Source organism: Rhopalosiphum maidis, chromosome 2, assembly GCF_003676215.2.
Source record: "Rhopalosiphum maidis isolate BTI-1 chromosome 2, ASM367621v3, whole genome shotgun sequence".
NCBI classification, from domain to species: domain Eukaryota; kingdom Metazoa; phylum Arthropoda; class Insecta; order Hemiptera; family Aphididae; genus Rhopalosiphum; species Rhopalosiphum maidis.
The window spans coordinates 58341020-58354914 of record NC_040878.1 but is presented as its reverse complement, the minus strand read 5'-3'; the positions used below and the strand labels follow the sequence as shown (position 1 = coordinate 58354914).

The 13895-nt window shown below is 29.1% G+C and overlaps 1 protein-coding gene across 1 annotated transcript; it reads left to right on the top strand.

The window, feature by feature from the left end:
• The first annotated feature begins 640 nt into the window (after positions 1-640).
• Positions 641-6468, top strand: LOC113551214 (glutathione S-transferase 1-1). Its single transcript, XM_026953321.1, has 6 exons — positions 641-789; positions 3665-3806; positions 3889-3947; positions 5367-5508; positions 5926-6090; positions 6182-6468. Exons 2-6 carry the CDS (start codon positions 3666-3668, stop codon positions 6323-6325), a joined length of 651 nt encoding a protein of 216 aa, XP_026809122.1. The 5' UTR covers positions 641-789; position 3665; the 3' UTR covers positions 6326-6468.
• Positions 6469-13895: the final 7427 nt, after the last annotated feature.

Below are 13895 nucleotides of genomic sequence, written 5' to 3'. Positions count from 1 at the left end.
ATAATTACATTATATTAAAATTAAAAAAAAAAATTCCATTTTACTCTCCGTGACTTTCATTTGGTTTACAGATAGATACGAAACGCGTATACCATATCGATCATATCGTAGATACCTACATACATTTTTCTCACCCATTTGGCGGTTGTATTATTATTGATGTATACCCACGCGAGGGTTTAGCTGTTGCGAGTGGGTAATGTCGAGACGGCGTGTAGGCCCGTTTTCGTAGTCCCCGACTTGAACTTTCCGGCATCGCCCGTTCGATCAGCGGTGGCCATTTTTTTTTTTTTTGTTTTACCTACTTTTACGATATAAGGGAAAACCGGTGAATGATACATATACCCGACCATTTCCTCCTCCTCCTCCTCCTCATTCCGTCATCTTCCTTTCACCGTCTTACTTCCACTCATACGATGCCGCGATGACGTGTACAAATAATTGTATTTTACACGGCGATAATCGAGGATGAGTCATCTGCAGGAAAACAACAAATATTATATTAATTATAATAATATCGGTACGAGGCGACTAATTATTACTATTATTATACTGTAGTTGGCAATATAAGTTTATAATACTCATGTATACCGTATACACGCACACTAATGTGTAAAATAGTAATGACTTGGCACCGGTGGAGGGGATTCGGCGAGGTGGGAGAAGTGGCCGATAAATATAACCGGCAAGCCGGCACGGGCTCTAAACAGTCAGTCGACATACACGTCAGTCGCTAACCAATCATTTCAATTACTTTATCAACGTCAAAACTCTAACCGACCGATTCAGGTAAACCAAACTATACTAATACTAATATGTAATATTAGGTTACCTATCTACAAATATTATTACTATTTGTTTAGGTCAGGCCAAAATGTAGTCGAATAAGTTTTATTGTTATTTTAATCAATTTTAAATCCTATACTTTTTTACGTTTTTTGGATTTATATCAATTGAAAAAAATCTCGGTGGTTTGTTGTATATCGTTATTCGAGTAATACAGTTTTCATACTTTTCTGAGAAATTGTACGATGCATATATTGTATATCAATTAAAAAAAATATTTTTTATAGTGTCTACATTTTAGTCTTCACAGAACTCATTACTTAATTGTAAATTATGTGCACTAACAACTATGGTTGCCAATCAAATATAAAAACCTACACAATTTATTTATTATTGTAAGTCGATTGGCTAACGAAACTTATTGACATTTCAAATTTCATGCTGTACTTTTGAAATTTTTTACTATACTAAATTTGATTATTTTTTAATATATATATATATATATATTATGTACTTTTAAAATTAAAATTTCCATTATTTGAGTGGGATGTTTAATATACTTGATTTTAATCCTATTTGACCCTTGAGAATCAGAGACCGGAGAATCAGTATTAAAAACTTGTTTCTGTAAATAATATATTAGTTATACTAATACTACTCGTTAAAAAATAATATTACGTGTTTTCCTTATAATGTAATATATTAAAGCTATAAATGTATTTCACTAGTTTACTTTGTGTTTTTAAGTATAGTACCTATAGTATTTTATTTATTTTTTTGATCGTGGGTTGCCGGTGCCAAAAATACAATGTTGTCATAAAAAACAAAAAGTGAAAGGACTCTGTACTCGAGGCCATACTCGCTCAACGATAATACCGACAATTGACCTTGGATTATATTTGTTTCCGAACAATCGTAGAAATTAAAGTTACAATTTATATAATTATTACTATCATAGTAGTCCAAATTATTCAGTCCTGCGGGCATAGTAAAAATACATACTTCCTACCTGCTGGTATTAATATGATGTTATCAAAACAACAAATAAAAATACTTTATTTTTGATTGATATTTCGGAAAATAGTTGAATGAAACTAATATACATTTTCCAAATTCAATTTATTTTGTTTGTACAGTTTTTTTGTTTTCACTGAATAACGAATAATGAATGTCTATCAAATTTTATTTTTTTTTAATCGTTGATAAATTATCAAAAATTATATTTACATAAAATAATATGAACTATTTTTTCATTTTGAATAAAAAATAATTATCATTATTATTGCTGGTTTAAACTCTATTAAGCCTTACAGCTAATACATAAATAGTTATAAATTAATTTTGGGTGAGAAATCCTTGGAGACCGAAGTTTTGTGGTATCCTTGAGTTTATCCTTGGTGTCCTTGTTCATACAAAATAATTTAGGCTCATTTAATATAAGTTCTATGTACTGTGATTTTTTTATTTAAAAATGATTTATGCGACGATAATTACTATATAAATGAACGTAATATTTTAATACCACATTTTTGTGGATCGATCCACGAACTCTGAAGGTCTTTTTTAGTCATCCGGTAAAATATAATACGTTCAATTAAATTACAATTTTGGTGGGATTAGAAGTACCTATTGGATCGACAGTTTTAAAATAAACAGCCTAAGTGCATATAATATAACATTAATTTATATCATGTTTAGTTCTGTTTTAAAATATACGTTATAGCGTGTTGTACGGTTTCGAAAAAAAAAAAATAAATAAAAATATCCAGCTGCTTTTCCCAACTAACATTATTACGTGCGTGTTACCGTCTTCAGTGGTTAGATAAGTCTGAACGGAATTCATCGCATTCCGTGATTGTAGGACGAGCACGGTGCAAAAAAATGCAAACTGTATCGTTTGACCGCCACCGTAATTAATAATTTATTAAAAGATATTCTGAGGGCTGAGAGTAGCAATTATAATGCTCCGTAAATGTGTGAACAACAAAAGAAAAGGTCATACAACATTTCAAAAATATATATAAAATAATTGAAATAAAAAATAGCTTATAATATTATAATTTCTCGGATCGTTGAGTTTGCTACAAGAAAACCCCAGAGCTTGCGTGTAACCGGTTATTACCTGTGTTATAGTACGTTATAACATAATATAATGTCAGTACATTGCACCGTGTGCATTCCGCTGCAAAAATTCTGTGGCACGTAACTGCAGGCTATGTCTTGTAGGTATATTGTATCATATTATGTTACATTACCGACGGATGTAGTAGGAATTAGTAAAAATAAATAAAACTCGACTAGCACTGAATTTTCATATCGACGCAGTCATGTTCTCACGCATTCCACGGGATGTTCCTAAAAGAAAACAAATGATGATTATTGTTCGTATAATAATTATTAAGTAAGGTTTAGGGTCCGTGACACGCGAAGCAACAGACGTTTTTTGTTGTTATTGTGCGTGCACTTGGGTTGTCTTATTAGCGACTGTCAGATTAAAAACACGAACGTTATAGGGTCGTCCTTAATGTTTGATGTTGTAGAAACATAGAGTACAAAACATATTTACTTGACTGTAAACTAATAAATAACACGGAAGTGTTGTCTTTGGGAAGTCTAATGGGCCAACAACGTTGAAATTCATTAGTTAATTAATTTATTATATTATAATGCCTACAATGTACTCACCCATTTGGTATATTTCGATGTTCGTAATCTCATTGTATAATGACCGCCAGTGTGGTTTTAATAAAAGTAATTTTTAAATCCATTAAAATTTTCGGCGTGATTATTGTTTATTATATTATAAGTACCCACTATTTCAATAAAAATTAGTGCGTTGTTATAAAAATAAAAGTCGATTTTTATAATATTATTTTAGAATGCCGATCGACTTTTACTATACTCCCGGCAGCCCGCCATGCAGATCTGTTTTGCTGACCGCCAAAGCTTTGGGTTTGGAATTGAATTTGAAAACTTTAGATCTCCACCACGGTGAACACATGAAACCAGAATTCATCAAAGTAAGTTTTCGATACAGTTGTCGAATACATCGTATTGCGTATCAGCGCAACAGTACTAATTATAATCGTTGATATTTTACAGATAAATCCTCAACACTGTGTACCAACATTGGTGGACGGTGACTTAGCTTTATGGGAGAGGTAAGTTGAAGTTATAACTTGAATATTTTAAAATTAATTTTATAACTATACAGGTTATAAATATCGAGTAGTAATTTAATACATGAAATAATATAATTGGTTTACTGGGACGAACTAATTACAATACAAAGTTCTTCTGGCTAGTGATAAAATAACATAAGTTTCACGAAATTATTAGTTTATTTTTATACTTCAATTCTGCAGATTTAAATAGGTATTACGGTTACTGTTATTAATTTATTATATTAATGAAGATACTAAATAATTTTAATCTGCAGGCTAAATTATCTAATATTGTTTATTACTAAAATAATGATAAACAATTTTTTATATAATATAGATTATCGAAGTCTTATTAGCCATTATAAACTTTAAAACTTCATTTGTCCATTATTATGTTAATTTAATATTAAATTACAACATTTTATGGGAGGATTATGTATAAAGTATGGATTTAGTCTTATATTATATGGCTCTATGCATATTTAAAACCTGTAGAGATTCAGTGAAATTTATGTGATCATTAATGTTTATAATACATATAACTTTTAAAGTTAATTTTGCTTGAGTTAGGTTTGATATATATATTTTGTAGTTAAAAAATTACTTTATTTTCAAAACCGTAAGCTAAGTAAAATCAATTTAGTGATTAGTCAGTTACAAAGTTTATAATACAATTCACAAAAAGTAAATTGTATTTTTTTCTGAAATAATTTTAAAAACCAAAATAAAATATAATCAGTTTATTATTTAAAATTTATATTATATTCGATATTTCATATTGGTACATTATGTTGTTCTATATATTATAATATTATGAATTACGCCAACTTGATCCAAAATAATACTACATCGTATATATTATGTGTTATTAATTTATTATTATACATGGTTTATTTTGTTTAGTTAAGCACATGTTTGATAATAATACAAAAATGTATTATGCAGGTTATAGTTTAATAACATCCGTTATTCACTCTTCCGGATAAATATAATTGTACGTTGCGATATTAAAAATAAGTATAGATATTCTAACGTAATTCTAAGCATATAACATATTAGACCTCCGTAAATTTGAATGATATTAACTTTCGAAGCGATTTATTTGTTCCAGTCGACAATATTTCATCATGACTTTCATGTATATAAATTATGTACCTAGTACATTAGTATAATAATATTTTTATTGAGCTTCTCGAACGAATATTTTTGTATAGTGTAACCGTTATAACGTGATTCTTAGCCCTTATTTCCGGAAAATGATCATTCGATCTCGATCGCGACATTTTGATTAGGTATAAGGCGAATAATGGATTGCGGGAAGGGAGGAGCACAGACTGTAATAATAATAGAATACTCGAACAATCAAACAATAACTATAATGCATTTTTAAATAAGTTTTTAACGTTTTCATTACAGCCGTGCAATCATCGTGTACTTGGCTCAAGCTTACGGAAAAGACGATTCACTGTTCCCCAAAGACCCGAAGAAGCAAGCGCTGGTCAATCAAAGACTGCAATTTGACGTCAGCACTCTGTATCCGGCGTTCGCCGATCAATATGTGAGTATACACACTTCTACATTATAACGACCAATTATATAGTAACGGTTATTAATTTATCGTTGTCGTTTGATGCGATTATTTCCCACGCGGTGTCTCTTTCCATTCGTACGCGCACTGAATACGGTGTGTAAATTATTAAACGTTCTACGCGGTATACAATTTAAGGTCTACCGTTACCACCTACCATATAATACCGCAATATACTTTTAGGCTTGTTATGATAATTATTATGGCCAGGGTTCCGGGGGACTAATGGTCTAATATGAAAAATTAATTAAAAAAATATAGTCATAGTTTATTCCAATACAAGGTATTATATAGGTACAATAAAATTTACCTTTTAGATGCCTTAATCTTTTATTATTACTAAATTGTTGAATTGAAATTTCAATGGATTTTTTTTTCTTTCCACAGTACCCGTGGATTTTTGCTGGAGTGCCGAAGAGCGACGACAAAGAGAAGAAAATCCATGATGCGCTTGCGTTTTTGGAAATCTTTTTGGGATCTTCCGCTTGGGCTGCCGGTGATTCAGTGACTGTAGCTGATATTGCTTTGGTCGCTTCCATTTCGACTATTGAGGTACTTTTTTAAAGCGTTATTTTTATACATATCAGTGCTATAACTTGGGTAAACCTATACGTTTAACACACGTTTTTCATCTTTTATTCAGGCTGTCGGTGTTGACGTGTCGAAGTACGCAAACATCTCTAAATGGTTTGAAAAGTGCAAGAGTACTTTGGTGGGTTACCAAGAGTTAAATCAAAAGGGAATCGATGGATTCAAAATCATGGTGGCCAACCTCACCAAGAAATAAGTGTTCATAATATCTATTTGCGTTTATTCCGATCAGATTTTGTGTTTCGTGTTTTGATTTTTGTTTTATTCAATTCAATGATATAATAATTATTGCTTTTACAAATTTTAAATTATAAATACACACGTTTTTTTTTTTGCTTATGTACATTTCTTATAATTATATAGGTATTTTATAGTTGTCACTGAACGGTTTGAAATTGTTGTTCAACTATCTAGACAAAAATAAAAATAAGATACACAAAAAAAATAATATGCCCGGATATGTACAGCGTAGACGTGGGACGTACTAACACTGCTAACTATAATTATTATTAGCGATTCCTTTTTTTTTTTAATATCAATATCGTTTAGTGTATAGTACATTGATTATCAATATTATCATATCGCGATATCGAATACCAATATCATTATAGGTATCAAAAAAATGTATTGGTGATTTCGTTTTACCTATAAATTTATTATTTTTTTTTTATATAGTTACACAATAAAAAAAAAGTTATGAACCATAGTTCGGTAACTTTTTTACTTAAAAACGAATGAAACAGATTACATTACATTTAATTAAAAATATAACATTTCTAATAATTATGATAGTAATATAATATGTAACCAATTACAATAATTTATTTAAACCAAAATACCTATACTTTATTTTCATAAACCCAAACACTATAGTCTATAATACGTTATATTTTTCGTTTGCACAACATTGATAAAGCCTTAAATGTTCCAGTATAGGCCTTATAGGGAGAGTAAATAGATCATTTACACATCAAAAATTGTATAGCAATAAAATAATAAAAATAAATAACTACTTCTGCCTATTTACTTTATAATATTGGTGATAATATGTATTAAATTGATTGAATTGATTTTCTATCAAAATATAAATATAAATCTTAAATTTATTCATATAAATATCTAATATAAACGTAAGTACTTGTAGTACATAGATATCGGAAAATTTGTTTGATTTTTCTATCGAATGAAATTACTGATATCTTTCCTTGTCAAACGAATTCGCCGAAGATGTGTGCTTTATAAATAAAGGGTAGATAAATCATGTACGACCGTCAACCATGCATGATAATCGATTGTTTATGGCACTGTATATTATGTAATGAAATCGACACGTTTTCGTTTCCGGAAACTGTCAGGCTCGTAATTATTTAATTTTTAGAAAACCGACAGCCGGCAACCGCTACCCCGTTTATTTGGTTCAAAAGTTTTACTCATTCATTAGCACTCCGTCAATTTTCTAGATTATGCCCAGCAGACGCATTACCGTTTTACTATATACGCATGTTGCCGTGGAGACGACTATTACATGTTATTATATCCTCCCACCGGCAGTCTCTATCTTTCACTCTCACTCCTTTGCCCGTTAACTTGTTATAACTACTGAACGTTTCAGTGTATATACGATACACGTATTCGCTAAATTTCCGTTAGCATAATTTCCTCTTTATTTATATACTGTATGGGCTGTGTGCGAAACCTGGTAAAACGATTTTTCTTGTATATATATTATGTATTCCGAGGATTTTCTAACCGGAAAGACAAGTACCAAAGACGTCTTAACGACAAAGATTTTTTATCGACCAATCGTAGAAGAGTTTATTATGACTTATAAATAATCGACGGTTTTTGTCAACTTATTTTGTGACAACACTTGTATACGATTGAAACGCCGAAGAAAAAACTGTTATGAATATCACAAAATTTATAAAAATATCATGATTTATTATTAAATTATTCTAATAATATTGCTCTTCTGGCCGAGTGATTGATGAGTATGTTCTTGAATAACGTAATAACAATTATTATTAATAATTGCATCGATATACCTGTATTACTTTTTTTGGATTAACTATAGTGTTAGTTTTGTACAAAAATATAAGACAAATTTAGTATTCATATTATATTCAATCATATGCTAATATATTATTGACGGTTGAAATGATTGAGATGATAAAAAAAAATTAAATATATATATATCATAAAATTGTATTCTAAGATGTGCAATATAAACGGAATTTTAAAAGTGATCACATATGCAGTGAAACCTTCCCTGACGGGACACCTACAAATAGTAGAAGTTTTTCGGGAACAACTACAAACATTCGAAAAACTGAATCTCGACTGACTAAAGCGAAATCAACTTAGCGACAGAGAGTGTTCAGTATTTAGCGGGTAATATAGGACCTATACAAGATTATGGATATGTGTATATAATATATTGTATGTAGTTTAATACTATTAAGACACAAAATCATTGGTTTTCAGAAAAATATTTTATTTTGAAACAGATTAAATACTTTTGCACGTTCACGCGTCTGTTATCGGCAGATCTGTGTTCTCGTGTCGTAACAATCACGATAAGTAGTTGTGTTCGTGTAAAATATCGTATTAATGTTTACAATGATTAATGTTAGTGTGTCTTGCAGGTTGAGCGAATCATCGTTATTATATATTACGGTGTAATTAGGTACCTACGTAAAGTTTTTACAAGCATTCAACACCACTAGTAAAATTATAACATTGTTAATTGCGCTCTATGATATAGGTATATAGGATTGTTGTATTTCATTAAGTTGCATATGGCAATGTTTCTGTTACGCTTGTTAATGTAATACAATACAAACAATTATTGTAGACATTAACCCTTTTCTTGTTTCTGTAGTCATATAATATTATTTTGTATACCTAAACTATAATTTACATTTAAATAAAAATTACACTTACGATATAATGTACCTGCGTATATAAACACATTTTTAAATGTACAATTGACTTATAATTTTTGTGCTTTTTGTATTACTTACGGTCTACGTTTTTTTTCCAACATTTTAAATATCTTAGTTTGGAGTTTTTCAACAACTGATTTCAGACGACTTTTAGATAAAGTAATGAAATGGCAAATCGGGTAGGGTGTTCAATTGGTTTTGGACACCCAATCCACTAACGGGAAAATTCACAAGCTCAGTAATCCTCCACTGTCTGACTTATTTTTTTTTTTGTTTGTCTGAATCATTATATTAAAAACGACGTTGGTTTGCAAATCGCGAACTGTTGAATTGTAAAAATATATAGATGTATAAACAAAAATTAGCTTGTACAAAATAAACAACACTGTTATGTAGTTTTTGTCAATTATTTTCCATTGAACGGAAATTATTAAAACATAACTTCGACGTATAATGACGAAAGCTGTCGTGGTTTTTCCTTTTTAAATGCCCATTGATGTATATGCAAACAATGAAAATGATGTACCCACGATATAATATTATGTATACAAAATATAATGTTTATGCCAAGACCATAAAAATGTGTAAGTTTGTCAGAAATGTCAAGCGATATTATAGTTTTCGCTCATTAAAGCCGTTTTCGAATATTCTAAATCAATTGTTAAAAAAAAAAATGTCTAAGTGTTCAAATATTTTAATTTCTGTCCAATTGAAAGAAAAATGTATGTATGTACAATCTGATTAAACACGTTTTAATTTTCTTGTTCCAAATTAAACTGAGTGGTCAATAATAATTAGATACTGATTATAATATTATCATGTAGTTATGTATTGTGTTATTTAACTATCCATATAAATAACGATAAGAAATTGGTAACCAACGTACACAATGATGATAAATTATACAGGCGTATGTCTGTTCTGTTTGTGTTTGTCCGCTTGTCGTCACTTTTATTTCTATGGTTATCTATCGACTTGATAGTCGATACTGATGTAACATTGTTGATTTTGTAAAAAAAATATTTTTAACGATGTCTTTTATTTATAAACGGACATCATTATTTTTTTATGTACAAGTACCCAATGCACACGTTAATTATCTTAATAGTGGATTCTAAACAACAGTAATTATATCAAAAAATAATAAACTTTTTTCAAAATGTCCATTTACGAAAATTTGAATCATATACGCCGCTTAATACATTAAAATTAAAAATTAAGAGAGCCATAGTAAAAATGCAATTTGCTAATACCAATAAATACAAAGATTAAATACATACTATTAATCATATTTATATTTGGGCGACCCAAATCCATTTAATTACTAATTATGAACAATTTTGAAAAGTTAAATAATGTGTCTAATAATAACTTAATCAGTGTTTTTATTGTAAATTTGTAACCAATTATACTGAATTTCTTAAACTCTTATAAATTGTGTCTAATTGTTAAGTGCGCGTTATTTTTCATTTAATTTCGTTCGATGTTACAAGTTTGTTCAATTCAAAATAAAGTAAACTTGGCGATTTTAAATTGTAAACGTTAATTGGTGTACTCTTTTTCATATAATTAACCACGTCAAAACATATTTTAACCATGTTAAAATATACTTTATTGATATTTTGTAACGGTATTGACTTCGTACATAATACTTGTTCGTGAAATTGTATGTAATGATGATTATGACGGTTAGTCCTTTTACACTAATCACAAGGCAAACAATATTTATATTATTATTATTATTTTTATTATACTATACACTTTAGATTATGAAAGAAGCGACAAATCCATTGTCTCTCTCTCTTTTTTTTTTTTATAAATGGCCTTAAACACTTTTACGGTGGATGATGGTGTATATAGTGAAGAAGTACTTGAAACCTTTCATATCTATAGTTCTTCTATATAGACTGGAAATTCGACACATGCTGTACTTTAAAAGAAGGTGCTTTTGAAATTTCCGGGTAGTTACGATTTCTTTATCGTGTTTAGTGCACTTTATGCGTCCGTCCATCGTTGGTGTTATAAAAAATTGTATTGTACGATGATGTTTTTGTCCAAACGGCCACTATAAGTGTCATAGTTGTACAGTGTATTTTGTTTTACTTACAGTATGAATCAATTTAAATATCGACCACTATAATAATTACGTTGTGGATATATTTTATTTCTCCAAACGATGTGTTTTCCGGTATGATACATGTCAATCGAAACACGTCGGATTCAACGAGACGATATTTTATTTTAACATCGTCGATTCTATTAGTTTCATATCATTTTGTTCCAGATTAGTAAGCTATACGTGTCTATAAAGACATAATTCATTGAAACTTATTGTGTTCATAAAACGTGCATCGTATCCGTTCTCTTTTGTACTGTCTTTCGTTGATAACAAACAATTTTACTTGACGCTAAAACTTTCGTCGTGGCCACAGTGCACCAAATTAAACTCGTTTTAGTTATTTTATTATGTACGATTAGTATTTACTTCGGGGGATACATGCAAATGAAATAAGTCTAACCGATCCAGGTCCCTGGATTATAGCCCTCGAGGTCGGTGTTCAAGTTATAACTGATAGATAAATACAATAAAAATGACATGGTGGAGAAGGGGGGAAATAATAATTCAATAAGCATTAGATAATATTGTTGACAATCGTGCCTAATGATGACCACATGCGATTCGGACTAACATTTATTTTATAATTACTTTTAATAAACGAATATGAATTAAAAACATTTGTAAAAATTATAAATACTCGTAATATTAACTTTAAACGTAATCAGAATTTCACAATCAAATTATTTTTTATGTGTATTTAAATTAAGTCTTAATAATCTGTTGTGTACAATGTACTTATGTGTATAATTTATAAATAACTATGATGTTATAAAATATTGACTGTATTATAATGTAAATACTAAGTAGGTAATGTCGATTTAAAAAAGATTAGAAGAAATTATGCTTAGTTTATGTCATTATTATAATGTATGAGGTCACATAATGGAATTTATGGTTCTAATAACATGGCATTATGTATTATATAAGTATATAACATGGGGGTTAAGTCACTAAAATCAAATAAAAAAATTGTTTTTATTGATTTAAATTATTGTAATTATACATCAATATATTCTAAAATCATAAATTATATTAAAACATCTATATTTTCAATGAATTTAATAATATTTTGAAAACCATATTAAAATTTTTGATTTTTTTGACCACTCACTGAAAATATATTTTCCATATATCATTAAGAATAATTACTTCAGACATATTTTTATAAATTGCTTTAGCTTTGCTGTAGCTGTTGATATATAATAAATTGTGGTTTTCTGTCTGTATAAAAATCGAATATATTTTGAAGAGAATCTTGATTTTCAGATGACAATATAATATAAAGAATTAATGGAAAATAAACATTCATAGTCTACAATTAAATATTTATTTTTATCAAAATTCATCTTTAAAAGCTTTTTATACGCCAGAAGTCTTAACTCTGATTGAGAAATAAAATATGTAACATATATGTGGTATAAACCAGTGGTTACCAACTACAGTCTACAGTTCCCGCGGCCCAAATCCAGATATATCTGGTATATTTTTTTTAAATTTTCTGGTCCACTAATGTATTAAACAAAAACATTATTATAATATATCCTATATGTATATCATCATCTATAAAAATCAATGCTTAATGAATAATTAGATTTAACTGTATAATAAGAAGTGATTAAATTATATTTAAAATGCCTATACCTAATATTCTATTGATTTTTAAGAAACATTTTAAATTCTTAGCCAACTAAGATATATTTTTTTTATGCCCTTTAATAAAAATAGGTTGGTTAGCAATGGTATAAACACTGAAATCCTGTAATATTCTTTCAATTCTATGGTTTTATTATTAAATTTACGGTTTGACCGGTATCGAAGAAATCCAAGCATATTGTGTGAATCGCGCAAAAGCATTTTTTTTTTTATTTCTTTTAGCGTCAAGTGGATATAATATACCTCTTCAACGTATAGTAGGCAGAAATCAAGAAAAAAGCAGTGCATTAATACATAATATATCATTTTTCTCTTATGGTAGAGAACAATGGTAGCGGTGACAAGGCGAATCGCCGAGTAAAAAAAGTATAAGTTTTATTTATAATTATATATAAAATAATAACTCGAGAGTGCTGATAGACGTTGACCGAGTATTCGCACCTTGATAATTTATGGTTTTTATTTCGTGAAAAATATTTCGATATGTCCACTGCAAGATAAATCGTTTGTTTTTCAATGCCTAGGTAAAATATTAAAACAATAACGCATCTAAGATTCGCGCGAAATAATTTTCGTAAACGACTGTTTATCATTACTTTTAAATGTTAAATATTATAATAATGCATGGATTTTTTAATATATATATATATACGTATTAGTCGAATATATTTGCATCGTTGTGAGTGATGCGTCAAACGAGCGCCAGTCTCTATATACTATCACTCGGTCCTCTTGTATTGTTATAACATCGTGTTTACGACAACACATTTGGAAAAAAGTAATCTGCCTCGTGAGTTGTGAAGTATTTTTATATCATCAAATATAGAGTATAAACGTCAGTTTTAAACGACTTTATGCAGTATATATATCTCTTTTTTTTTGATTCATATTTTCTGTAGGTAGGTACACATGAATCGTTTATGTGTTTTTACATTTTCATAACAAATGTATGTAATGAATAAATACATATATATATAACAGTGTATACAAGTCAAATTGTTTGGCGCAGTAAAAAGTTATAGCCCGGCCACGAGTACCATTTACTCAAA